At 41.9% G+C, this 26,412-nt stretch overlaps 1 protein-coding gene across 3 annotated transcripts in view; it reads left to right on the top strand.

Annotated features, from left to right (window-relative positions):
• Window positions 1-26,309, top strand: part of atxn1a (ataxin 1a) — a 93,314-nt gene extending 67,005 nt beyond the window's left edge. For 2 of the 3 annotated variants that reach the window (XM_038725607.1, XM_038725608.1), the window contains 2 exons: window positions 14,609-16,966; window positions 19,182-26,304. In XM_038725607.1, coding sequence (XP_038581535.1) covers window positions 15,119-16,966; window positions 19,182-19,787 — 2,454 coding nt within the window. In that variant the 5' untranslated portion in view covers window positions 14,609-15,118 and the 3' untranslated portion in view covers window positions 19,788-26,304. Of the gene's footprint in view, window positions 1-7,373; window positions 7,718-14,608; window positions 16,967-19,181 lie in introns of those variants that run through there. The other variant, XM_038725610.1, reaches the window with a different exon arrangement.
• The last annotated feature ends 103 nt before the right edge of the window (window positions 26,310-26,412 follow it).

Below are 26,412 nucleotides of genomic sequence, written 5' to 3'. Positions count from 1 at the left end.
GATGATCTGTGCGAGCCTGCGTGCTCAACCAGTGCTGCTGCCTGTCTGACATTTTTTGTCCTTGTGCCTTTGAAAAGGTGGAACACATTATTCACAGACAAGGGCACATGCTGAGCTGTCGCCCACTTCTCCTTCATCTACACAATGGCCGCTGCCATGCCCATTCATGCCAATTAGTGCCAGTCTGCCTGGCTATGCCCATAATGGCGAAGCAGTTCACCTTCAGCGCACACAACAGTAGGGTTCTCTGTCCTAGATGTGGACACATGGAGGCACCATCAGTAAAAATAACAGTTCTTTTTCTTCCATTCTGACATGTAGGAGAAAAGAAAGTGTGTTTGTGTGTGTGCTGACAAGCAAATACAGCAGCATTAGTCTACAGTTGTGTGTGTTTTATCATTTGTCTCCACAGGCGTTCAGTTTAGCGTCGTGTTCCTTGCAGACCCTCGGTGTCACACATCCCACACCTGTCAGCCCGTCCTCAACCTGACTTCAGCTAAGAAATGTTCACACTCCCGTCATCTGAGTCTGGTTGCCTGCTTGTATTTCTCACCATGCGCCACCCACACAACAAGATCATAGGAGCACAAAGATGAGGTGTGATAAACGTTAAAGAGGATTTGCTTTAAATAGTGAGGAAGAATAACCCATAAAAAAACAATATGCTTTGTTAGTAACTGACACCCTATATATGGAGTGTATGCTGCAAGATCTTGTTGCCTCTCAAATTGGAATAATTGCAGCTTTTTTTTCTTCTATGAAAGTAAATTAAAGCCTCTTGAACTGTTGATCACACAAAACAGGCAAATTGAATATGTAAATTCTGACTATGATAAATTGCGCGGGCCAATTTTCACTATTTTCTGACACTTTTTACACATTTCTGACCAAATGGTTAAACGATTAAATGAGAAAATAATCATCGGATTAATCAGTAATGAACATAAAGGCTTGATTCCATCAGTCTCGGGTGTGAGGCTTTCCGGCTGCAGTCCCGCCACCGGTGTTCAATGCAGCCATTATAGACAATGCTTGTGATTCCACCTGTTGCGCCGCAGTGTGTTCCAGAAGCAGCTCTCCGCTCTGCTCTGTGGAGAATATGTGGCTGGTCTATTTTTGACAGAAGTCGCGTCAAGCTGCAGAGAGCAGATTGAACTGGGAAGTCAGACACAGAAACAGCATAGAGAATTTGGTAAATTTTCAAAATAAAACACTGTGGGCAAAATTCCAGTTGTATACTAATAATCAACGCAGGCAAAACGCTCCACTTATTTAACACCCCCGGTGGGGTATGAAGCTGAGCAAAGGTCGGAACAAAACGGGGTTACAGACGCAAAATTATAGCGCCGGGCCTCGTGGAATCAAAGCGTAACCATTAGTTGCAGCTATAGCTGAAAGAGACTGGGATTTTTAAACTTTTCTTCAGACAAAAATATATGCCATAGGAATATTGAAAAAATGATTGTTTAATCACACAGAAATTCAACACATATTGATTATAAATCTTATTTTTAAATTTAGAATCAAAAAGGAAATTAAAAAATGTCTGCAAAATAATAAATATTCCCACTCTTAAAATGACCAATGAAAAGCCAGATTAAGTCAATAAAGGAGCCACATTCTGCAGATTCTTCCCATATAGGGCCATAGTCTTGGCTTTGTAAAAGCTTGTCGAGAAATATTTCCTTGTTCTTAAATGCTAATAGAACTGTGGTAGTTCATAATAAAAGCATGCTTACAAATTCTCTATATTCCAATTTTTTAAGTATATTACATTATAAAATATGTTAGGGTCTTATGTTATAGGGTGTGCTGTACAAACAGACAATGGAGGTATGGTTGTGTGGGTAGAATGAATGAATGGATGGTGTAATGATGAATGGAGTTTGAATTGCATTTATCTGTCCCTTTTCTCTCACTCCTGTCTTCTGTCTTTTACGTTTTGTCTTTGTCCCTTTTCTCTCTGCTGCCTCCCCTCCTACATTTCTCTCTTGCTCCCTTTTGTGAAGTAGCACCCATTCTTTGAACAGGATTATACTGTATAAAGTATATTGTTCATGTCTGCGTTTGCCCTTGAATGAGTGTGTTGGACTTTTGCCTGCCTATCTCTGTGTCTGAATGTCTGCGATGACTGCTATTGTTTGTCTGTGTGGGTGTGTGCGAATACATGCTTTGTACGTGTGTGAAAATGAAAGCATGAGATCGTTGTGTGTGCATATGTACGTCTTGAATGCATGTTTTCATATTTACGCATTTGTGTGTCTGTGTGTGTTTGTGTGTGTGTACTCAGCAGGATTATACAGCAATAGAGGAGCTTAGCAGTGATTTGGCCATCCATTCCAGTCCCTCCCTAATCTTACACACACACACACACAACACACACACTAGCAGGGATCTAATACTGTGTGTGGATTAGTAGGTTTGTGAATGGGATGTGGCTTAGGCTGAAGTAGCACACTACACTGCCAGCAAGTTAACACAGCCTGGCAGCCTGGAGTTTGTGAGAGAGACAGAGAAATGAAGGGGTTTAGAAAGTGAAAGATATTTGTCGAGTGTGTAAATGGCCCACGGTTCAGAGGGCACTGTTAACGTGATTATGTAATGATTACAAAAGGTTATGAATAGTAGATCATGAGGAGAACATGGGTATGATATGATTAAGATGTTGTAATAAGGGCGTGCCTTCATAAAGCCAGCCTTGCAGTGATTTGTGTGTGTGTGTGTGTGTGTGTTTGGTACATGATCATTAGATGGCTCTGCACCTGCTGTCTCACAAGCTCCCGCACACACACAGTCACACAAACACACAGAGACAGATGGAAAAACATGGATAAACAAGAGAGCTGAGACTTTCGCCAACAGAGACGAATAGGGGGAGAGATGGGTAAAGAGGGTGTAAAGGGGTGTGTGTGTGTGTGTGGGGGGGGGGGGGTTGTAACCGTCTCGTCTGTGAAGTTTGCGGGGCTGGCTGAGAGAACGAGAGACAGTATGTGTGATGTGTGGGTGAGAGGGAGAGAGAGCAGAGAAGTCTGTGATATAGGTGTGTGTGTGTATATATAGAAGCTTTCATCAGTTCCTCTGCTGTGCTGAAAAACAGAAGACATGAAACAAGAGTGCCCTTAATATTACATGGATTCCCATAATGAGGTGATTATTGACTCAGTTTTGATATTATGGGTTAGTTTTTAAGAAGAATCCACTGCCTGTATCTTGACTTAATTTTTCACTGTGGTCAGTCCTGACAAAAGTACGACGAAGATATTACAAGAGAGAATATTACTGGATTTGTTTTCATGTATTTTTCCTGTTTATGGGGTCAGCAGAATGGCTTATGTTTACTACAAATGGATAATTAAAATTTCTTTTTATGAAAAAACAAAATAGAGCTGGGGTATCTGCATTAAAAAACACGTTACAAGCTCCCCTCATCATTCTCAAGATCCAGCTGTATGATGAAATAGCTAAGAGATCTTAGGGATTTATGTACTACATATAAAATCCATCAGTCATGAAATAGAGACGTAAATTACAGGGAGTTGACAAGTTTATAAAGATATTTTTAAGCTCAGGGAAAATAAAACATGGATTTTGCACTCGATGTTAGCAAGTTATGATCAAGTGGTGATATTCCAGACTTTTAGTGATGGTCTCCAGTTGTTCTTACATCCAACCAAAACAGGTTTCTTGGTCGAAATGGTTAGCCGACGGGGAAAATGTGAAGTAACTGGATATTTATTTTGGGTCTAGAGCAGGGGTGTCAAACTCATTTTTACCAAGGGCCACATAAGCATTATGGTTACCCTCAAAGGGCCAGTTGCAACTGGCTGTACTAAGACTGTATAAACTTAATTACTCCTTAACATATTGTTAAATAACTGTCTCTTTATTTGATTATGTATTCAATGACATTTATCAGACGTAAAAATATAGCCATAGTAAGAAAATGTGTTATTATAACATAAATAAATGAATTTATCAGATTTAAAAACCCTCATTACTCCATCAATCAAAGATCAAACATTTCAAGTAAATAACAAAGACAAATATCATCAAACATAAGCTTTTACAGTAACTTTTCACTTTTTCACAGTCCAGAGGTGCAGAAACATGGTAAAACAAATAATTGTGAGCTGCTAATAACATGAGGGACAGTGTGGCATTTGATAAAATTGCAGAGCGCATACATCCAACTAATGAGAGAGAGTTTGATTACCTGGAAAAATGCAGACATATAGGCTACTGTAGCCTAAGCCTAGGTCACTCTACACGATTTTTAGCCCGAGAGCTCGGCAACCGTCAGGCTGTGATCGGGAGTAAATCAGCAGTTGATCTGCGGTCGCCAGTCGTTATGTGTGAACTACTCAACAACACATCAAATCAGCTCCCCAACACATTTCTGAGACATCACCGACGCCAGCCAGATATCTAGCATACCAAATATCTGCAGAAGTCGGCCGACTCGACATCCACATCCAGCCAATGAGAGCAGGTAGCTACTTTTTCACCGCAAAACACATTTTACTCCCCTCCAGCTCTCTCTGTAGCTCAGACAATCCCTGCTACCTGCATGTGCTAATCCATTATTTCACCCATAGTCTTTAAACAACAGCTGTTTTGTCTGTAGGTTTGCGTCATTTCCCGTTTCACATTTCATGTGTGTTTTCTTGACAAAACATGGTTTGGAGACCTGCGTTGGGTGACATCAGTCACGTAGAGTGAACACCACAACGACACAAGATGGCAAGTTGTGTAGTGTGAACGGCACGGCCATCGGCCGACGCTGAAAGTCATGTAGTCTGCACAAGCCTTAACTAACGTTGATCCTTCATCACTGATACTGCCTCATAACACAAAAGATATAGGCCTAGCCCACCGGGTTTTCTCTTTGAAGCACAAACATGTATTCACTTTCCCACCATTCATGAAATTGCTTTCCTTCTGCATCAATTTTTCTCGTCTTGGACAATTAGGGATTGTTTGTATACATTTCTCATCTCCACTTGTCGGAAAATTACCGTAGTGGGTGTGGAAACATTGCAGTCTAGTGGCGGGATCACTTCTCGGGTCACAAAATTAACATGCATTGTGGGAGATGTAGTTTATGGCAGCATAGACTTTTATTTTAGGACAATCATGAATCTTTAAAGCTTTTGCGGGCCACATAAAATGACGTGGCGGGCTGAATTCGGCCCGCGGGCCTTGAGTTTGACACATGTGGTCTAGAGTATGGGTTTGGAGGTAGAGCATGGAGAATTGTGTGTTTTCTGAAATGATGACAGGGCGTTGACTTGTGGCCACCTTAGCTGGACTGAGAAAGTTTTAGATGTAGAGACAGAGCAGCTGAATAAAGACTTTAGAGACAGAACTAAAATCACCATTCAAAACATTTGAAATCTCTCATAACTGATTCTCTCTATTCTTATCTCTTTGACTTTTACTGCTCCTCTACACCCACTTCTCTCTCTCTCTCTCTCTCTCTCTATCTCTATCTCTCACATTGCTTTCAATTGACGGCAGACTGTAAACAAACCCACACAAATGAATTATGATTAAATGCCAAGAGGCTCCAATTAGCTGCCAAGGCAACAGGTGGGTTTTGCTGTGCTGTTGAGGTCACCTGACAAAACGGAAAAATTGTGAAACAAATACGTAGTCTGGTCTGGTTTTCTCTCAGTCTCTTCTGCTTTGGCTTTCTGTCTGTGTCTTATTCTGATGTGTTTATTTAATCTTTATCTGTCTCATTCTGTCTCTGACTTTTCTAATAGTGCACCTAAGACCCCCAAATTTCGTAAAACAAAAATATTTTTAAACAAGTACATGGTTACAAGTTTCAAAAGAGGAAGGAAATTTTGCGATTTCTGGGCACATTGCAAATCAGGAACTGTATTTTTAAAATGAGCAACAACAACTAACATCAGACCAAAAATAGAACAATATCTACAGAAAGTCAAACTGCACCAACACAAAGTCCGAGAAGACACACATCATACTGTAGCACTGCTACATTACTTCATTGAGAAATGATGTTACAAATTTAAAACATCATAGCTCTCAGGGCTTATCACCAAAAGTGCCTTCCAAAATAAAATAAAAAAGAGCATAAAGAACTCTTAGATTCCCATTTTCAATCCTCTTACCCAGCTGAGCCCCTGTGGGTACATATTGTATGTTCTTCTAGTCCTCTTTTCCCACATTAGAAGTAAACTTTGAAATGTCTCCTTCCCTGCAATAGTTAAGCATTCCATGAATATCCAATGTTGAACACCAGGATTGATATCACGCTGACAGGAAGTCCAACCAACACAAACAGGATATGTTTTTAGTGCATGTTTAGACCCACTGAGTCTCGTGGGAATCATTACATGTGCATGTGTTAACATCTTATGAGTGAGTACTCACTTCTTCCCTGTGCGTGCTACATCTCTTAGCATTGAGGAGCATATTTCATCTATATTTACTTCCAAATGGTCTTTTAACTAGGTCATCTAACTAACGGAAATAGACTGCTGAACGCTGTCAGTGTCATGACATCTAGTGGTTGAAAGTAGAAAGTGCAGCCTTGTTGAATCTGAACACTTTGTGGATCTGCAAAAAGGGGCAAATGGACAGTGGATCTGATGTTTGCTTGTGTTTATGTCATTAATGCCATTGTGTTCTTCTCAAGCCTGCGCTCGAGCATATAAACACATAGGAGTGTGCTTGCATATGTGGGATATCTCTGGTTGAAGCTTCTCAAGTGTGAGGACTTGCTGCTTTTGTTTCTGTTTTATACGTATTTGCAATTGAATAGCTGGGTTTTAAACTGTTTGGATACAAGAAACAACTTAAAAATGTCACCTTGGGCTCTGGTAAATTCGGATGGGCATTTTTCACTATTGTCTGACATCTTATAGGTCATGATTAAGCAGTCAATTGAGAAAAGAATGACAGACAGCCCTAGATACATGCATATTTGTATGTGTACATGAGTTGTCCATGTGTCACTCCCTCTCTCTCTAATCTCCACTGCTCCCTCCCTCCCTCTTTTTCTCTCCCACACTCCCCCCCGTTTGCCCTTCTCACTGAAACAACCTCCCATCCTCTCTCTCTCTCCCCCTCTTGTTCTCTTTTGCTGCTTGTAAGCGGTCTCTGGGCGTGCAGCCAGCTGGCGTGTGTGTGTTTTTTGAATGAATACCTGATGAAGTTGGCCGAGCGAACCATGGGAGGGGCCCTGTGTGTGTGTGTGTGTGTGTGTGTGTGTGTGTGTGTGTGTGTGTGTGCGTGGGGCAGACAGTGTGAGAGCTCTGGCTCACATTCAGCCCCTTGCATAATACACGTTGGAGCTCTGCATGCGGGACTCCCTCCCTGTGGGCGTGTGCAAGTGTGTGCTACTAATTTTGTGTGTGTGTGTGATCACCTGAGTGCTGTGCATCAGTGCTAGTGAGGGAGCTTCCTACCTCGCTGTCAAGATTTAGGAGAGGGCTGTTGGCTGTGTGTGAGTGTGCATGTCTGCGGCAAGTGTTTGTAAGGGGTGAGAACAGCAGCGAGCAGTTTGTAGCACAAGTACGCTGAATCTGTTTGGGATTTTCAGCTTGAGGAGGCGAGAGGGAGACAGAGAGAGACTCTGGGTGCTTTAAAAGAGACACGGCAGGACAGGAAAAGAGAGAAGTTAAGGGAGGAAAGGAATGAGAGGGGGAGAGAGAGCATGCTGCAGAAGTGGACTACTCATGCTACTTTGGTAAGTACACTTCACACAGTTGTGCTCTGAAGTGTGTGTGGGTGTGAGAGAGAGTAAGCACGCGTGTGTATGTGTGTGTGTGTCTCAAACCGTGTTTTGTTGTATCACAGTATGTCATTTGTAAGTGCGTACTGCATCTGCCCTAGTTTTTCTACAATCGTTGTCGCTTGTGTCTCCCAATCGGCCGCCGTCCTGAAGTGTTTCCCCTCCCTGCTTCTCTTCTCTTCCCTTCACTCATTTCTCTCATTCCTCTCTTTCCATTGGCTGTTTTCTTTCTCAGTCTCTCCCTGACTGTCGGTCTACTACCCCCCCCCCATACTCCTCCAACCACCAACCCAACCTCAGGGTTGTTGAGGGGTGAGAAAGTGCAAGTCATGCAACGCTGCTTAAGTGTTTGTTTTCTGAAGGAGACTCCCTATTTTTCTCACAGTCATTTGTTTCTCCCCATCTCTGTCTCTCTTTGTTTGCGCAAATCTTAACCACTTTCTCTCCCTCTTTCACTTGCTCTTGGTTCTCTTTTTCTCCGTCACTCCTCCCTCTTCTCTTCCCCTGCTTCTCTAACTCTCTGTCTCCATCTGTCCTCCATTACTCCCTCACTATCTGACCATACTCCCATGTGTGTGTGTGTGTGTGTGTGTGTGTGTGTGTTTGTTGTTGTTTGTGTGTAATCACTAACGGAGAGTGGCAGCCTTGTCAGAGTTCCCAGTCTGGCAAGGGTCCCTGTAATGTGCACACACATGCACATATGCAAACACACACACTAATGAAAAACCCATAAAGGCAAAAACAGGGACATAGAGGAAGAAATTGAGAAGTGGAGAGAGACAGAGAAGTATAAGCCTGCAGCAACACTGTACTTTCAGTTGAACTATATTTAGCAGTGAGATAACACATCACGTTGGACTTATCCCTTTGATCATGATTATGATTATGGCTGGGCAATCATGCGCATGCACACACGCACACACACACACTAACTAAAATGCAGCAGACATATGTACCCCATGCACACCAGTTTTCTAAATATTACTGTAGCATTTATCTAAATGCATTTGCAGAGAGAACTTGTTGACAAAACAACACAAAGTTACAATGTGTATGTGTATGATGAAGCATTCATTGTGTGTTTATCGTGCGACACTAACACACGAGAAGCACAAGGCACAAGTCAACACATTCTGTAACCTGCTGCCCTTTGTGGTTTACATGTTGTGGTGTTTCAATCATGCTCAGCCTGCGATCTGGGGTGCAGCTAGAAGATTTAGGCCTCCTGACGCCTCAACAAAAACTCAATAGAACTAACATTTCCAGGTCTCCTACACAACTCAGGCCCCCCAGTACCGCTCCTGCTCACTATAAATGTCACTATAGAACCTTGCATAATAATTTTTTCTTTTTTAAATACTGCAATGTATTGGCTTCTCTTAACATCCTGAGTTGAAATGCTAAGTTGAATGGAGGTTCTTGTTTTAAGGGGAGTTTATGTGGATTTTTTTTATGGAGGGGACATACCTGCATGTAATTAAAGATCATGCTGCTGCTGCTCACAACCAAAGCTGAATGCAGCAGATGTGATAGCATTAGCCAAAAATACAACAAGAGTTGCTAATGCTCCATTTGTTTAATGGAAAATGTTGAAGATGTTGGAGTGTTTCTGTCATGTGATGATGTCTCTTAACATTCCTATGGATATACTGTATAGAGGCCTATAGGGCTGATATAATAAATTCTTTAAATATATGTACAATTTATATGTCATAGTTGAAGAGCATTGTGCACATTTAGTTCAAAGAAGCTCAAAAGGTATTTTTTTAGACTTGTTTGCATTAAGTATACAGTATTGGCTGTCTCTTTGTGTCTTTGAATGTCTGTTGCTGTTTGTAATTGTTTGTAAATTACTGTATTGCTGGCCATCCTACTGCAGCTCTGGCACCAAGACCACAAAGCACTCCATTACTACTTGAGTAAACTAGAAGGATTTATAAATTATAGATTGTCATGTAAGTTAACGCATCACAGAGTATGGTTTAATGTGTATTACTTTCATTTTTAAACATAATTTATACATGAAAGATCAGTTTAATTCTGTAGCCCAGCAGGGTTTAAATCACAGACACCAGACAGGATCCAGTATCCATAAATCCATATGTTTTGGGGTTTTGGCTGGTATCACATACAGCTGCAGCATACAATGGGCCTTAATTTTATACATCGGGGAAAAAAAGACACAAAAGTACAATAGTGTCGGGGGGGAGTGACATAGACACGCCTCCTCTGTTTTGACCATAGAAGGACAATAGTATAGTGCATTAGTGCTTGAACAATTCAGGTTACTGACTCACACGCACACGCGCGCACACACACAGACACACAGACTTTGGTAAGGTGGATCTTTGTGAATGTGTGCGTGTGAGAGAGAGAGAGACTAAAGCACATGGAGGACAGACGGCTTGGGTTACAGGACATCTGATATCAACACACACATCTTCTCACACACGCACATACGCACAGACACATACACGCTGCAAACTCAGCAAGATTCAGGTGACATAGCTTTTCAGTGAATGTGTGTTTGAGTGTCAGTTTCAGTGAAGCAATACTTTCTTTCCAATGTAGGTCAGCTGAGCTTGCCTCTCTTTCTCTCTCCATGTTTCCCATTGGTCCCAAGCATTTCCTCACTTTCACACCCCATCTTCCCTGCTTTCTGCCTCTCTTTATCCCTCCCTCAAATCCCTTTGTCAATCCTTAATTTGATCTTCATTGTAGCTGTATTATTTTTGTTCAGAATACCAAAGTTTAAGGGTTAAGAAGGAGGGAATGTAGCCCTCAGTGGAGTCTGAGCTAAGCAGTTTACAGTGAGAAACTTTGTTTCTCTACTTTCACTCCTTCTTCTCCATCACTTTAAGCTCTGTCTTTTTCCATTATTTTTCTCTTTCACTCTCTCACTAATACTGCAGGATAAAATAGAAGAGAAATGACCCATGCTTCAAAGTTCAGGGTTTCCCCTAGGATTATTGTGTGTGTGTGTGTGTGTGTGTGTGTGTGTGTGTATTTTTATGTATGTATCTTACCCTCTGTTCCTGCTGCAATGTTTTAGTAAAAGCTTCTCTAATCAATGTTTTCAATGTTAACAATGACTCGAAAAAGCAGCAGAGAGACTAGCAGAACACTGGCGAACATAGTGGAGCATTTAGGGCCTTAGGATTTGGTTGAGACCAAAATACTATTCTATTGCTCTGTGTCTGCTAGATGTGTAAATAGGCAACAGTATGCTAATAAGTTTGACGACTTATGCAGTGTTGTGTTTACTGCTTGTTTCTGCTGCCTCCAAGTGGCTAAACGTGTGTTCATGCAGTTCTTATACTACTGTGTTGTATAATTTGTTGCAATAGCAGTCTTACTGTGATATGTTACTTGCCTTGGGATACACAGTTATTCCAAGTATAAGCTGCTCAGCAGCTGCAGTACCATACTACACTTATCACACATGCTGTATGTAACAGTAAAATATATTCCATTACACAATGCATATAATATTCCTCCTGGAGTTCTCACAGTCCTTTTTCACATGTCATACTGAATTGTCAGAAATTACATGCCTCGCTCTGAAGGTAAAAGCTCTCATAGATGGCAGCATGAAAAGATCTGTAGCTAGATACTGTTAGTGTTTAATGTGACAGCTGATATTAAATGTCTAACCTTGTAATGTATATCTCTTACCTCAAAGTTTTAGTTGTTGAATAAAAGAAGAGTTTGGGCTTTTTTTTTTTATCTATACAGTTTGTATTTTATGACACAGCATGAACAGTACAGTGAATGAGGTGTAGTACAGTTTCGAGACAAGCAGAAGATTAATGTGAAAGAATGTCAAGGGAGAAGAAGCAAAGACATTAGGAGACAGAAGATTAAGAACATAAAACCATTAGATGGAAGAATGATAATTGAGAATGGAGTTATAAAGAAGGAGGGGTGGGCAGGCAGGCTGAGGCAGGAGAGGAGTTGAGTGGAGGTAGAGTGAAGGAGGGAGAGGCAGAGAAGATTGCATCTGAGTGCTAAAACTTCACCGATAAACAGCACCTCTCAGCACACCTCTGAGTCATGCCTGCTTGATTGAACAGATGGTGCTTGAGGAAGTGTGCGTGTGTGTGCTCACTATCATTGAACAAAGACTGTATGTGTGTGTGTGTGCCGGTTGCTCCTGTACTGTATGTGCATGTGAATTTGCATGTGTGTTTACTCCTACGCCTGTCTCTGCAGTTGTGTAGTAGTGGCACTGCGACACTTAATCCACAGGAATCTGCTGGAGATGCAAGATGTCCCTCGTCCTACAGAACACACGCACGCACGCATAGACATAAACACAGTGGGTGCAATTAGCAGGGATTAGCAAATAAGCCTTAGGACGTCTGGTAGGTGTTGACCCAGTCATTCTGGTTGAATGATTAAATATTTTGAGGCATAGCAGCTACAGAGAGCAGATAGTCATTGCTGATACAAGAGGCTGTGTTATGGGGTTTAATGTGGGTACAGTCAGCAACAATTACAATGTTACATTCAGTGAAGTTACCAAACCAGTTGCATAAATGGCTCTTCTCTGCTTTTATATCATTCTGCTCCACATCAACAGATTCTCATTGTTTCCAAATGCACACTAATAAATGCTCAAATCTCGGGTAGTGATGTCAAGCAACTGGCTTCCATTGTTATGCCGACATAAGAAATAACAATTCCATTTTATTAGAAGATTGATATTGTACTGCCTTTCTTCTTTAAATTATTTAAAGTATCACGACATCAACTTTAGTAGATATTCCACATTTTCAGACCATTTTTGTCTTCTCTTTAGAAAGGCCTTCTATAGGTAGTTCACTATAGAAACTATAGGCTGGATTTCACATGTTGTACATGTTTGAAGACCTTTTACGTTTTTGTTTATTATATGATTGTATGATGATGAGCGAGTTTTTTGACTTTGACATGTATGTGTTAATTAACAGTAATAGATGAAAAATATTCACTTTCCTTTTGGTTCATACAGTCATTTAGGTTATCATTTTATGTATTCTTTTTGTGCTAATGCTTGTGTATTTCTGTACCTTGAAATGTGCAAGTTGAACACACTGACTTTGCAAACTCACCGCTGAGGAAATACATTGACAAACCTTGTATTGCAGTCCTGTGCTGTTGCTGTAACAACAACTATGCTATCTACGCAGTTTAGTGTGTTAGTCAACTGATACTTGGCCCTCTTTCAAGTGTGAAAATGTGAAGTCTTTATGTTAGACAAACACTTGAGGCAGTGTATGTGCTTCTGTGCACTAGTTGGTGAAAGAGGGTGTGTATTTGTGTGTGAACTTGTGCTGTGTGTCAGGAAAAGAACATGTGTCAGCATAATTGAATATGCCCAGGTGTCTGTGTTTGAGTAAGCAAGATGGCGTGTGTGTGTGTGTGGAGGGGGGGTGTGCATGTGCTTGAAATGCTTGTACATTATTTATGAGGTTCACACCAAGCTTTCCATCTTTTGCAGCAGGGGGTCCACGCTAACAGATGGCACACACACGTGTGGTACACACACTCACACATACTTTATTGAGGACGGTGCAGGCTTGTTATCAGAGGTCCATGTAGAGCAGGTGCTTCAAACTTTTTGGAATTGTATTAGATTGTTATTATTAGGGGTGGAAGCTTCTGGAAATCCATAGGAACTGCTTGGATTATTATTATTTTTATTATTTTTCAATTCTTTTGCTGGCCCGCTGTTGAGGCAACAAAAACAACATATCCACCTGGTGGCACATAACAACTAATTTTACTATGCACTACAGAAGTAGACTACAACATGTGTTTTCCTTGTAGACATTTCCACCATTTTTCATCATTTGTAACTTTGTGGAAAGCTTTTTTCACATCTATTCAGTCATCAGCAAATCTGACACTTAGCGGTGTCCCATTTACAAATTATTGAAGGGATAGGCGATATGGCCTACTCTTTCGCCAGTGGCCACAATTGTTTTGTAGTAACCACATTTAATTTACATTTTGACATACCAGATCTTAGTTTCCCCCACTGGATAATCGTACTATATTTGTCATCTGTGTTTTTTAGGTATTAGTTGACCTCCTGAATTGCTTGTTGCAGGGCGTCACCTCTTTTGTGTCCTTCAGAACATTTGAGTTCCCTTCAAGCATTGTTTGTTTTTGGAGTGCATTTGTGCATGTTGCAGCTCGTCTCATTTTTGTTGAGCTGTTTCTTGAGCTCCTGAGGTTGCTGTTGCAGGGTGTCCTTTTGTTGGCTCATGGCCTTGTCGACCTTCATGGCAGTACACATATCGCTCAATATATTCTCTTCTAGGAGCCTTTTGTTGTGCTCTTGAATGTCTTTGTGCAGCGCATCATTTTGTTGGCACTTGGGGCTCCCCTATGCCTTGTTTATCATTTCCATGGTTGCAAAACAGGATCTAGGGCAGTTTAAGTTGCTATATTGTGATTAATAACGGTTTATAACCAAATACTCAGAAGGTTAGATTTACATTTACTCTGAACACTTTTACCATAACCACAGTCAGTAACTAATAATTGATATTTTTTTTGTTTCGCTTCAGAGACAGAATATATGAGCAGTGCTCCTTTGTGACACTGTACTCTGTATCATGCAGTGTATTGGGTAACTTGTAGTGTGTCTGCTTATTTAATTTTCGTTGAAAATATATTAGCTGATGCATGTGTGCAGTGTTAGAAGGTAGGAATTTTGAGGATTGGCCTGACATTAGGTGAAAACAAACTGCACACATCCAAAAATATATACGGCCTCAAATTTGTTTGCATTTACATATTCATCTGTTTGAGATCCACACCTTTTCCTGACAGTCTGCCCATCTCTCTCTTCCACAGGATTGTGCTGGGTATTGGCGGGCTTGCTTTTGCAAGGAAATGATTCCGCATGAAGTGCGACGCACTCGGCCCCCTGTCGTCCTCGGCGGCAGCAGCAGGTGTGACGTCGTGACACTCTCCCCTACCACACTGAGCTCATCCTTCAGCCGTTAAAGATCCCTGGACCAAACAGACCGCCCTACCCCTCCCCTCTAACCACCCCTCCATATCTTCATCGCCATCTTTAATCCTTACTCACCTGTTTGTTAGGGCCTGGATTTTCTTTGTTATCAAGAAAAAGACCTGATTCAACGGCCTTGGGTGAACTGGATAGAGAGGGAAAGAGAGAAAAGATTGGGAAATTTAATTCATAGCTAATTAAAGTGAGACAAGGGACAGACTATCAAAAGTGAGAAAACGAGACAGGAAAGTTCAAAACAAAGTCAGAAAGGGAGAGAAAACAAAAAGAAAGAACAAGTCCAAAAGTTAAGGAAAGATAACATAAGTTAAGGGACAAGAGGCAAAGTCAGAATGAAGTCCAACCAGGAACGCAGTAATGAATGTCTGCCCCCAAAGAAGAGGGAGATCCCCTCGAGCACATTACCATCTGAAAATCGCTCACCCACCATACCACCTGCCAGTGAAAGTCAGCACACAGAGAACATGGCTTGGCTCGCCAGTGTGGCTGGTGGGAATGAGAGTGGTGTGGGCGTGCACTGTGGCTCCAGTCAGTCTGACGGGCCCCAGTATAAATCCCATTTCTCCACATCAGACACTTCATCCTCCTCTTCCTCACTGAGGCTAGTCTCATCTCTTCCTACAGTGTATACGTCCCCCCTATCACAGTCCACAGTTGGAGGAACTGTCCATTACACCCAACTGCCTCCCAACCTGCAGTTCATAACCTCACCCTACACTACCCCATACACTGGCTACATCTCCTCTCAACTGCTTCCACCTCCTCCTCCACCTCCTCCCCTTTCCTCCGCCTCCTCTTTTACGACACAGAGACCCTCACACACAGAGACAGTCTCTGCTCCTTCACAGGCCTCCAAACATGACCAGCAGAGAGCATCCATGGGTCGTACCTCCATGCCTCCGCCTTCTACAGATCCCGCCCCTCACCATGTTCAATTGTCAACCTCCCCACGGACTGTGCCGTCGCCTCATCACCAAGGTGGCATTCACCTTCCTCCCCAGTCACTGCATCACCACCATACTTTGGGTCATGGGATGTCCCAGGTTGTGGTGCAGTATATGGACGGACCCAACAGGAAAGAGGAAGGTGGCTCCAGACACAGAGAGCTCCACAATGGAGAGCTAGATAGGGGCCGGCGGTTTGGAACATCACCTGACTCTAGCCTCTCCAAGCTAGGGAGCAAATCAAGGGATGCCACTTCTTCTTTGTCCTCTTACGAGGCCCGCCAGCTGGTTCTGCCATCAGACTACTCTACTCGTGATCCCTCAGGGCTGAGAACCTCTTTCATGCTAATGCCCAACAGCCATGGGGACCACCAGCTGGCACCACCCAGAGCTAGCCCTGAGAAGCTGGCAACGTCTGCCCCCACACACTTGGAGAAAGGTGGCATCATCCTGGGCCAGCATGTCAATCGCACATCATCCAATACCACCTCCTCTTTCACATTTCCACCCCCATTAAGTGTCGACAGCCTGAAAGCTGCTGTCAGCACGCTGCCACCCCAGACCGTTATCCAGACCACCCACAACGCTACAGAGTCAATGTCAATGGGGCTCCCCACCACCAGTATCTACCCTCAGCCACCTATCATTGGTTACATCGCAGGGGGCAGTGGGGGCCAGCATACGCCAATCAGTTACCACACCAGCCTACAACAACACTTACTCATTCCTGGCACCCAACCGGTCATTATCCCTGTTAGCGGAGGTGGAGTCACCACATTGGAACCTGTAACATCCCACGTAACATCATCTACCCATGCCGCACCGTTTCCTACCACACTCCCACACACATACATTGCTACCACTACCCCCAAAGGAGAAACTCTGGAAACCCACAGCAGCTCGTATCACCAGTCCACTTCAGGCACAGTGGTCCAAGCCCAGCTTCATCTTCCCATTGTTCCATCGGGTCTGGTTTCTCCTTCTGCTCCTCCTCCCCCATCCAGTACGGTGGTGCCCCCCTCACTCCCTCCATATTTCATCAAGGGCTCCATCATCCAGCTGGCTGACGGGGAACTGAAACGAGTGGAGGACCTGAAGACAGAGGACTTCATCCAGAGTGCCGAGATCAGCAGTGAGCTGAAGATTGACTCATCCACAGTGGAGCGTATTGAAGGGAGCAACAGCTCACCCAACTTTGCTGTGGTTCAGTTCTCTGTTGGTGAGCACCGTGCACAGGTGAGAGAGGGCGCATCCATTATTAAAGTAACAGTTCAACTCTCACAAGAGCTACTGTAGATTGATATCACACACTCTGTATGTGCATTAACAATGAGTCAAAGAGTCAATTATATTAGCATAAACAGCAGAACCTGGAGAGAGCCTGGCTCTCTTTTTCTCCAGAGAAATACTGCTACTAGCTTCTCTAAAGATCACTAATCTCATTAATTAACAACATTTAATCTTGTTTGTTCAAATTGTACACAATTTGAAATGTAAATACAACTGGTTTTACAGGGGTTTACGAGCTGAAACTATTGCTATTGCTATTGCTATTAGTGATATAATGTGCTAATTTTTAAGCTTCATAGCAAGAAATAGTAATGTATTTCACAGTGCTGCGACCATTGTAAATACACAGATATGAGATTGGTATTGATCTTCTCGTCTAACTCCGCAAGAAAGTCAAACTTTTTTTTAATATTTGCTCTTGGTGTGATTTTACAAAGCATATTTTCTTATGGAAATGTCTATCAGGAACCATCATTATGACTAGTGCTGAAACCTAAAATTGATTTTAAAAATACAGACTTTGAATGCAGTGCCAGTCCAATCACTCCAGTTGTAATTTGCCTCTGTGAGTTTGAAACACTGCTTTTAATAAGATCTTTAAGACAGCTTTTATGTACAGTGTGTGTTACAAGTGCCGTGCTGCTCGCTTATTAATGACTCTATTATCATGAATCTCACAGAACTCTGCTATTCCCTCTGTGATTAGGTTCAATATACTAGGATGGCAGTCATGTAACAAACATGCTCTGATTACGAACTTCAGAGAAGTTCAAAGAGTTGAGTGTTGGAATCTACTCATCTGGTTTTCTTTCAAGTATCCAGTTAAGCCAGGAACATGAATGATACAGTACCACATTGCTAATGCTACATGTAATAAGTTGCATATTGAAGCCCAAAAATTTTAATTCTTTAGTATTTGTTTATTTGTCAGTTTCCTGATTAGCTGTGCCCTACAGCATATATTTTTATATGTGACTTGTTTGTCCTTGTAAAATACCTAAAGGGCTGATACAAAATGAAGCTTTGGTTGCATGCTTTATTTCCAAATAATGTTTTGTACTTGTGTTTGATGGGTCACATAAAACTCTCATTGAATCTCTCAGTAATCTCTTAACATCTAATACTACGCCACAATTTATCTTTCTGTATTCTGTCTCTGGTTCTCCCTAACTCCTTCAAACACACTTGCACACACACACACACACACACACACACACACGTCCATCCTTTTCAGTGTCTGAGGGTGTGCGTTAAAGCCAGTTAAATCTATTTCATCTGTCCATGCTGTGACTCGTCCACCCACACAGCACATCTCTAACCATCTCTCCCGCCCCCGGCTGCTCTTTGATACTGTACCCCACAAAAGCTGACAATCTTTCAAAGACTTATCTTTCTCTCTTGTACTCCATCAGCGGCTTGTCTTACTTTTTTCCCTGAGAGGTGGTAGCAGCTTTGAGTCCACACTCAGAGGACTTACTCTGAGAAGTCAAAAATTATATAATACAGGAGGGAAAATATTGCCTGACGTTTGCTTTCAGAGGGTGTTTGATATATCTTACACTTGCATTGTTCTTGACATTGTTCTCTTTCACACTCACTTCCTCACTCCTCTTGTTCAATCCATCCTCCCTTTGTAAACTGGCCTTTTCATCTCATCTCAATAACTTCCATCACTCCCACCTTCTCATTCTCACAATATTTCCGATCTTTCTTCACTTCATATTCTTTCTCCTCAGGTTTACTTTCCTCCTTGCTCTACCCATTGTGTCTCAAAGCCTCCTCCTCTGCTTCCCTCTTGTCATCTATTCATTCTGTCATACATACAAATGATAATACAGAGCTCAACCAAGCACACAGTTTAATCCAGAATTCAGACAGAAAATATTGTTCCAACCTCCTTCATTGATTTAAGATTTTGCAATATTTGAATTAGAATGTGATGATAATTGGTTACTGTCAACCAAATCTGATCAAATCACACATATGCAGTCCACATGAAGCTGATTAGCCAAGTTTCTTAATCTTATACTCTTATAATAATAATAACGATATTTTATTTAATGTTCTGCAAAACAGGTGGACGAGACAAGCTTAGATACAAGGTTTACATAAGTGTCATTGTGTTGATGTGTCTTTCTACCATTCCCTCTCATTCCTCCAGGTGAGTGTTGAGGTCTTGGTCGAGTACCCCTTCTTCGTCTTCGGCCAAGGCTGGTCTTCATGCTGCCCTGACAGAACCACCCAGCTTCTGGAGCTGCCTTGCACCAAGCTGTCTGTGGGCGATGTTTGTATTTCACTCACCCTCAAGAACCTGAGGAACGGATCTCTGAAGAAGACTCAACCCCTGGAGCTGTCCACACCTGCATCTGTCTCAGCCTCCAGCCACGGGCATGTCAAACCCCACAGAGCTGTCTCGGACGCTCCCCAATGCTGCAGTGGAGGGGGCTCCAGGCACAGCGAGCGGGAGAATGGCATCAGCCAGCGAGGAAAGGGTGGAAACGGGAATGGGAGTGGAGGGGGCGCCAATGTGGAAAATGGAGATCTCATGTTCGGGGAAAGAGGGTCAGTTTCTAAAGGTCAGGTTGCCAGCAGTGCAGAAGCTGGCTCCAGTAAGCCATCAAGAGGCAGGAAGCGAAGATGGTCTGCCCCCGAAGGTCGAAAAGTGGAAAAATCAGAGGAGGAGCCACCCTTGACCCTGCCCAAACCTTCCTTCATCCCTCATGAGGTGAAAGTCAGCATTGAGGGAAGGTCGAATATTGGCAAGTGAAGGCTAGTAGGACTGTTAAATAACCATTGGGATTTGGAAAAAAAACTAAACATAAAAGGATTCTACAAAAAAAAACACGAATGCCCATATTAATGTTTCATTTGTCTTGGTTTTAAAGTTTTGTTTTCTGTTTTTATTTTTCTATCTTGAATACTGTACTGTAGAGGTAAATTTACCCTACATGGTATCACCTTACATTAAGTCCATGTAGTTTATAACACATTTTTTTATAGATGGAATTGATATCACACAAGCAATTGGTGCCGTTTTGGTGGCTTTCATGAGATGACTTATGGTGAAGGATTTGTGAAGTGTGCTAAATGTTTATTGGTGTCTGTGCGGCACACAGGAGCAATGCTTGATGGCTCTTCTTGGCTGGCTACACGTTACAAATAATGTATATTTCAAATTGCATTAGCTCAAACTTAGCTTCTTGACAGCGATTTCACTCCCTGTGCACTGCTAGCCAGGCTGCCTGGACAAAAACACGTCCCCACCACCACTCATGCCAGTCATTTTACATGGGGCCACGGGAGTGATATAACATAAGCTGGTCCTGAGCATGAAGGATTTGTGAGTAAATCATGACATTTTTCATTAGCTACATACAAGTGGGAGTTCGAATTATTCAGCGTCATCAGGGTGTGCCAGACCTGACAAGTGATGCCATCAGGTGGTGCCAGTGTGCCACACAATAGAGAGGAACACTTACTCTGTTCAGTTTGATGACAGTGGAGTCTTTACTTTCATCTTGAGCATTTTTTTTTCTTAAACCCCTCCTCTTCTATCTCACCAGATAGTTGTTTTCGATGATTGTCAAAACTTTAATCAGGGGTCATTTAGTCCTAGATTGAACCTAGGTGGGTCAATGTTAATGTATAAATGTGAGATACCCTAACCTAATATGTACAAGTGCAAAACACACTGGGTTGGCGAACTTCACTTTAAGAAAATGTTAAGAGGAGGACTTCATTCAATCCTCATCTTTTCTTGATGAATTTTTTTAATCAAGAAAGGCTGTGTGAGTGGAACCGAGAGAATCTGCTTGTCAGTTCTGAGAGGGTCAAGATGTTTCAAAGCACTTAACACACCTGTCACACTCACCATACAGCCGGCAAATTTTTTGTTGTTTCTTTTATTTACGCAGTACTGTATGTATTTAGATTTTGTTTTATTTAGAAGGGTAGAAAGTAACAACAGCACTTTGGAAAGGTGAAGCTTTTGGAAAAGTGAAGGGGTTGGGGGAGCGGATGTGCCATGGGATCACAAAGAAAGGGATGGTTGTGACAGGTATTGGAGGAAATTCCAATCAGTAGATGGTTAAAGACAAATGTATAGTGACAGAAGGAATTAGAAATACAAAGGTTATCAGCATGTGCCCTCGTATGGCCAGCCAGCTATGCAAAAGCTATGGAAAAGTATTAGAATGTGTTGGGGAAGTTTGGGATCTAGAATAAGGATTAACGAGGAAAAGGCTTTGAATTATCCCAGTGATGTTCTGTACTAGACTGAGAGCATTGATTGGAAGCTCACGCCACAGAATTTTGAAGGGTGTCATATTTGCAATGTATGTGCGTGTGTGTGTGCTAGAGTGTGCATGATGTTGGTCTGTCTCCGTACACACACACACATGCGCGCGCTTACACAAACACAAAACAGTACAGACCATCCCTGAAACTCAATGACCTATAATATGTACTGTGTTTGTTGGTAAGCATTTAGATGAATGTAGATGTTGTCCCTCCTGCAAAGACACTAGATGACTGACATTGGATTAATGCACACTGCCAACAGAACAGAAAGTGCTCTGTGGTGTGTTTGTGTATGTGTGTGAGTTTGTGTATGACTGTATGTATACTGTGTATAGGAAAAGGATATAGTAATTTGATAGACAGTGCTAAATGTCCAGTGTTTCTACTTGGAGTCATACTTAAGAGAATCTTGCAGTTTGCACATCAGGAGGAGGGAGAAAGGTGGAGACATAATTTTTAACGGCCCTGTCCTGAAACGAGCCCTAGACCATGTAACACACTGGAGGAGACCAGGGTTTTTGTTCCTCAACAGGCACTTGTCACATTGTAGAGGAAAAAAATTGTCAACGCAGTTAAGGTCAAATTACATTTGAGTTTTTACGAACATAAACATAGCTGTAAAACAGAATTTTAACATGTGCCTGCCTACTGAATTTACTGACTTTAGTTAAAGATACACCATTTGTAGTGTCTCTGAAGGACAATTGAGACTTTTCTGTTCACTTTTTCTGCTGTTGAAGCCATGGTGTAGGGACTAGGGTTCAGTTTTAAACACTGCTTGTGCTTTCAGCCAGCTGAAACCCTATTTTTCCTAAGATGTAGCAGTTACCTCAACAGATGTGCTTGCTTGGTTGTTCCAACATTTAGAGCTTTGTAAGCAGCGCTTTGTAAGTTGACCACCCTCACAGGCTCTTTCTTGCATATGAAACCCCAAGTTCAATTCTTTTTTTTCTAAACTTTTTCTTAGTTTTAGTGGGGAAATGTGAAGTGTGTGCCACCTGATGATTATACAGCATATAAAAAGGTTTAGTCTGTATGTATTCCTCTAACATCAGTGTTACTGAAATATGCTTTCCATTTTGACATGAGTAAGTTTTTAAATCTAATAGTGATGGTGGACACTAATCCGGATTCAATGTGTTCTGATTGTATGGTGCCATCAACATGTAATTGGTTCTCTCATGCTGCAAGTAACAATACTGTGTGTACATGCACAGTAGTTTGATTAGCATATGCAGGTTGCTGGCACAACAGTGTTAAGGAGGTGGAGGAGAAGTGGCTTCCTGCAGGCATATCTGTTGAGCTTTCTACTCAGCCTCTGTATTTAGGTCTTGTTATATGGCATAAATATTTTTTCGTTGGCAGCATCGTCAGTTGCCTCAAAGAAGTGGATCAGTCGTATTTCCATCCTACTGATAATATATCTGTGTGGGGCAACGCTGTTTCAGGTGGTGGGAATTTACCAGGTTGATGGCAGGAAATATATGTGTTCAGATGGATGAGAAATGGATGGATAGGTGGTTGTGTAAATGGGCAGGTGGATGGGGTTTGTGAGTGAATGAGTAGACCCTAAATGAGATTTGAAAATGATTTATTTTTTATAAAATAGGGTTTCTCAGATCGGCACCATCGCAGTAGTGCATTTTCATTTATTCCGTTTCGAATTGAAGCATCATGATTATTAGTAGTTGAAATAGGAGTCTGCGCGTGTCTACATATTTTGCAACCTGTGTGTGTGCGTGGCTGTGTGTTTTGTAAATGTATGACCGTGTTTTTTTATTTTAATTGTCTAACCCCGCTTCCCAACAAATAAAAAAGCAGAACCACAACATCTAAACAAACCTGTCAGCCACTCAGACCATCAAAACTTTTACAGTCAGTCAGGTTACATACAAATTTTTTTTTAAGCAAAGCCAAGTGATGCTTTGGTTACTTCAGGAAGCAATAGTACGACAATATTCAGGCACTCTCCTCGCGTACGAGCGGAACGTACACACACAGAGTCATTCCACTCTAATTCTCTGCAATAAACATTTAATAATAGTCCTCTAGCATTGCAACCAAAGCAACTCCCTTTTCTCCCATAGAGAAAATATTATCTTGTCATATCCTGAAAAAACTGAACTAGGCTTCAGTTAACACTATCCCCCTTATCATAAAGTACATTTAAATCTCTAGTAATTGCAGTGGCAACAACAGTTGCTAGTTTTTCAGGGAAGTGTCTCAAATATGCAGTATCTGAACATAACCCCAAAAACCTCCACTGTCCCAGCTGGTCAGAGTTATAAACTCTGTTGTCACAGCTGTGGGTGAGCATGATATCACATGCACCTGAAGAAACAAGCAGACGTTTTGACTTCGCCCAGGTCTGCCTCTCGCCACGACTCCCGTAGTGACCTCGTTAACTTTGTTTCAGGTACCCAGTTATAGCCAGCCAGCCTCACAAGCACCTCCTCCTGGGTCAAAGCAATCGATTAACCCTCAACAACCGTTAGCTACCTTTCAGTGTGGCCTGGCCTGGATATAGCAGGGCTGGGCTGAACTGCCTGTTCCCCCCTCGTAACGTCATCTTTTGATATTTGGCCTCCTTGTCACTACTGGTTTATACAGGTTATTGTGTTTATACTTCAATGCAAATGCATTCTTAATAATAAACTATGAAACAAAGCAATCTGAAATGTAGACACATTGTGAATGCAGGAGAGGGAACAGCACAGGCAAGGTTTCAACATTTTTGAGGGTTTGGTTAGTTTTAATTTTGTTAAGATAATCCCAAATTTAACCTTTTTATCCCTTTGAAATGATCCATAATGTGCAATACTTATATTTTGTCCCTCCCCCTTTGCTGTGCCAAGTGTATGTAGCATAGTCCTACTCCAGTGTCTCATCCTTGTTAATGGCTTGTGTATGTCTGTTGATGTGTGTGTCACATCTGTAAAACAAGAGTCAGGATGTTTGTGAAGAGAAGCAAAACCAATCGAGAGTTTGTCTGTATCTCTCTTTCCCTATTGTCCTTGCGGCCTTCCTAAAATTTGAGTGTGTGAGAGACTGCGTCAGGTCTCGTTGGTGTGTGTGTGTGTGTGTGTGTGTGTGTGTGTTTGTGTGTGTGTGTTTGTGTCTGCACCATATGTTGTGTGTAGTATGTGTGCTTATGTACACCTGGTGTTAAAACGCGTGTGTAACGGAGTGTTTCCTCCTCTAATTGTCTGTGAGATCATAAACCCTGACCCTCGATGGTTCACGGTGAGACCCACAGAAAATAAAGAAACCTCATTGCTAGTGGGGACCACTTTTTGTAAAAAAGAAAAAAAACAAAGACAAAAAAAAACAACAACCAACCAACAGAGATGCACATGTAAGTAGACGTAAAAGACTTGATAATGTTTCAGCACTTTCTAATCCTAGGATGGACTTGGTCTAACCCCTCTGTCTAAGACCGATACCTTCCCTAGGGGTAACATTCATTCAAAACAGACAGAGAGAATGAGAATGAAAAAAAAGAGGGTTAGTAAGGATGAAAAAGAGAGATGGCTCAGTTTAAGTTTTTGCACATCACCTAGCCGTAACCTTGTGTTGATCTGTCTGTGCTCCATCTCGCTTGGCGCCCGGCGCGTTCTTGGGTCCAACGGGCCGAGGTGTTAGGTGGTTCCTTGGTTCTTTTCTAGGAAAACCTTTTCTCATGGAATGCATCCCTTCTTTTGTTGTGTGTCTTTGGAATCTTTTCCACCCTACACCAACCAGGCTGCACCGTTAATTAGGTTTTTTTAATTCACATTTTGAGTTCTAATTTGGCGGATACATTTGTAAGGAGCAGCTTGGTTTGGTCGCGTGGTGTGAAAACGGTGCGTACAAACCTTTGCTTTGTTTTGCATTATCTTTGGTGCAGGAGCTTTTTCTGTGTTTTGGGTCTCCTTGTAGCACTCAATATAATGTCAGGAGACTTAAAACTATGTAGAGAATGTGTTATTGTTGAATTTTTATGACAAGCTTCCTCACTCGAGGAACACTGCTAATGTTGTCTTTTTTTTTTAAAAATTGGCTTCTTGCACAATTTTACAAATAAAATGAATGTTGGTGTGTGAGCTTTGACTTTTCGATCAGAAAAAAGGCATGCGTGCTCTTTGTTTCTTGATGTTTGTACTTTCATTTTGCAAAAAGGATGTGTTTTTGGCACTTTGTTGTGTTTTAAAAGTGAACAGAATTCGATCAGGATTCCTTTTTTCTTTTGTCTTTTTTTGTATGACGTCATCAATGTCCATAGCGCTGGATAACCAACTCAGGCAGAAAGAAAAAAAAACTTGTAGAGGCCCACTTAACAGTTTAGTTTCACCCCAATCAATTTACATAGTGGGCTGTTTCATATGGGTTATAAGATATGTAAATGTATTACATATAATTTGATATGATTAACAAATGTCATTATTGACAATTAACTATGAATTATTATTATGATATTATGTGTATTATGCCGGAGATGGCTTGGATTACTCTTCAGTGTACTGAACGTCTTTGTTTTGCCTCTCTTGTGCAAGGCAACAAACACTTCAGCAGGGGACAGGCTGTATGGTTCATGACCTCTGACCCTGCCCACTGCCACAGGGGGGGAGGGTGGAGCTTATCTGTCAGCTGTGGCTCATTTGATTCCTCCCCTTTTCTGAACACTCAGCCTGAGGCTAGCAACCGGTCTGTCTAGATGTTTCTCTGCTAACCTGTGACACCAAGTACTGAACTGAAACTCTTTGGCCCATGAGACGGTGGCAGAGAACCAGACATCAGCACAGACCTCCACAGACAGTCTGGCCTGCAGGGGGCTGCAATAGTTCCCAGCCAACTTGTCTGTACTATATTGTACTCACCAAGTCCCTGTGTCTCACCACCCCTTTCCTGTATAGCAATGGAGAAACCCTGTTGGTGTATGTATTTGACATCTGTACAAATGCACCTCTTTGAAAAAGAAAATGAAACCTTGACATATCTGGAATAAATAGGCGACCTGTGTCTTTATTTGAATACACTAACAAACACTAACACTGCTTTAAAAACATTCAAAACCTCAGTCATCAGATATGAAATTTTTCCTCAATGGATTTGGC

Source organism: Micropterus salmoides, unplaced genomic scaffold, assembly GCF_014851395.1.
Source record: "Micropterus salmoides isolate LMB-PRFRI ecotype aquatic unplaced genomic scaffold, ASM1485139v1 Ms_hic_scaffold_17, whole genome shotgun sequence".
Lineage (NCBI taxonomy): Eukaryota > Metazoa > Chordata > Actinopteri > Centrarchiformes > Centrarchidae > Micropterus > Micropterus salmoides.
The sequence above is the reverse complement of the archived record's forward strand: the minus strand, read 5'-3'. Positions and strand labels throughout refer to the sequence as shown.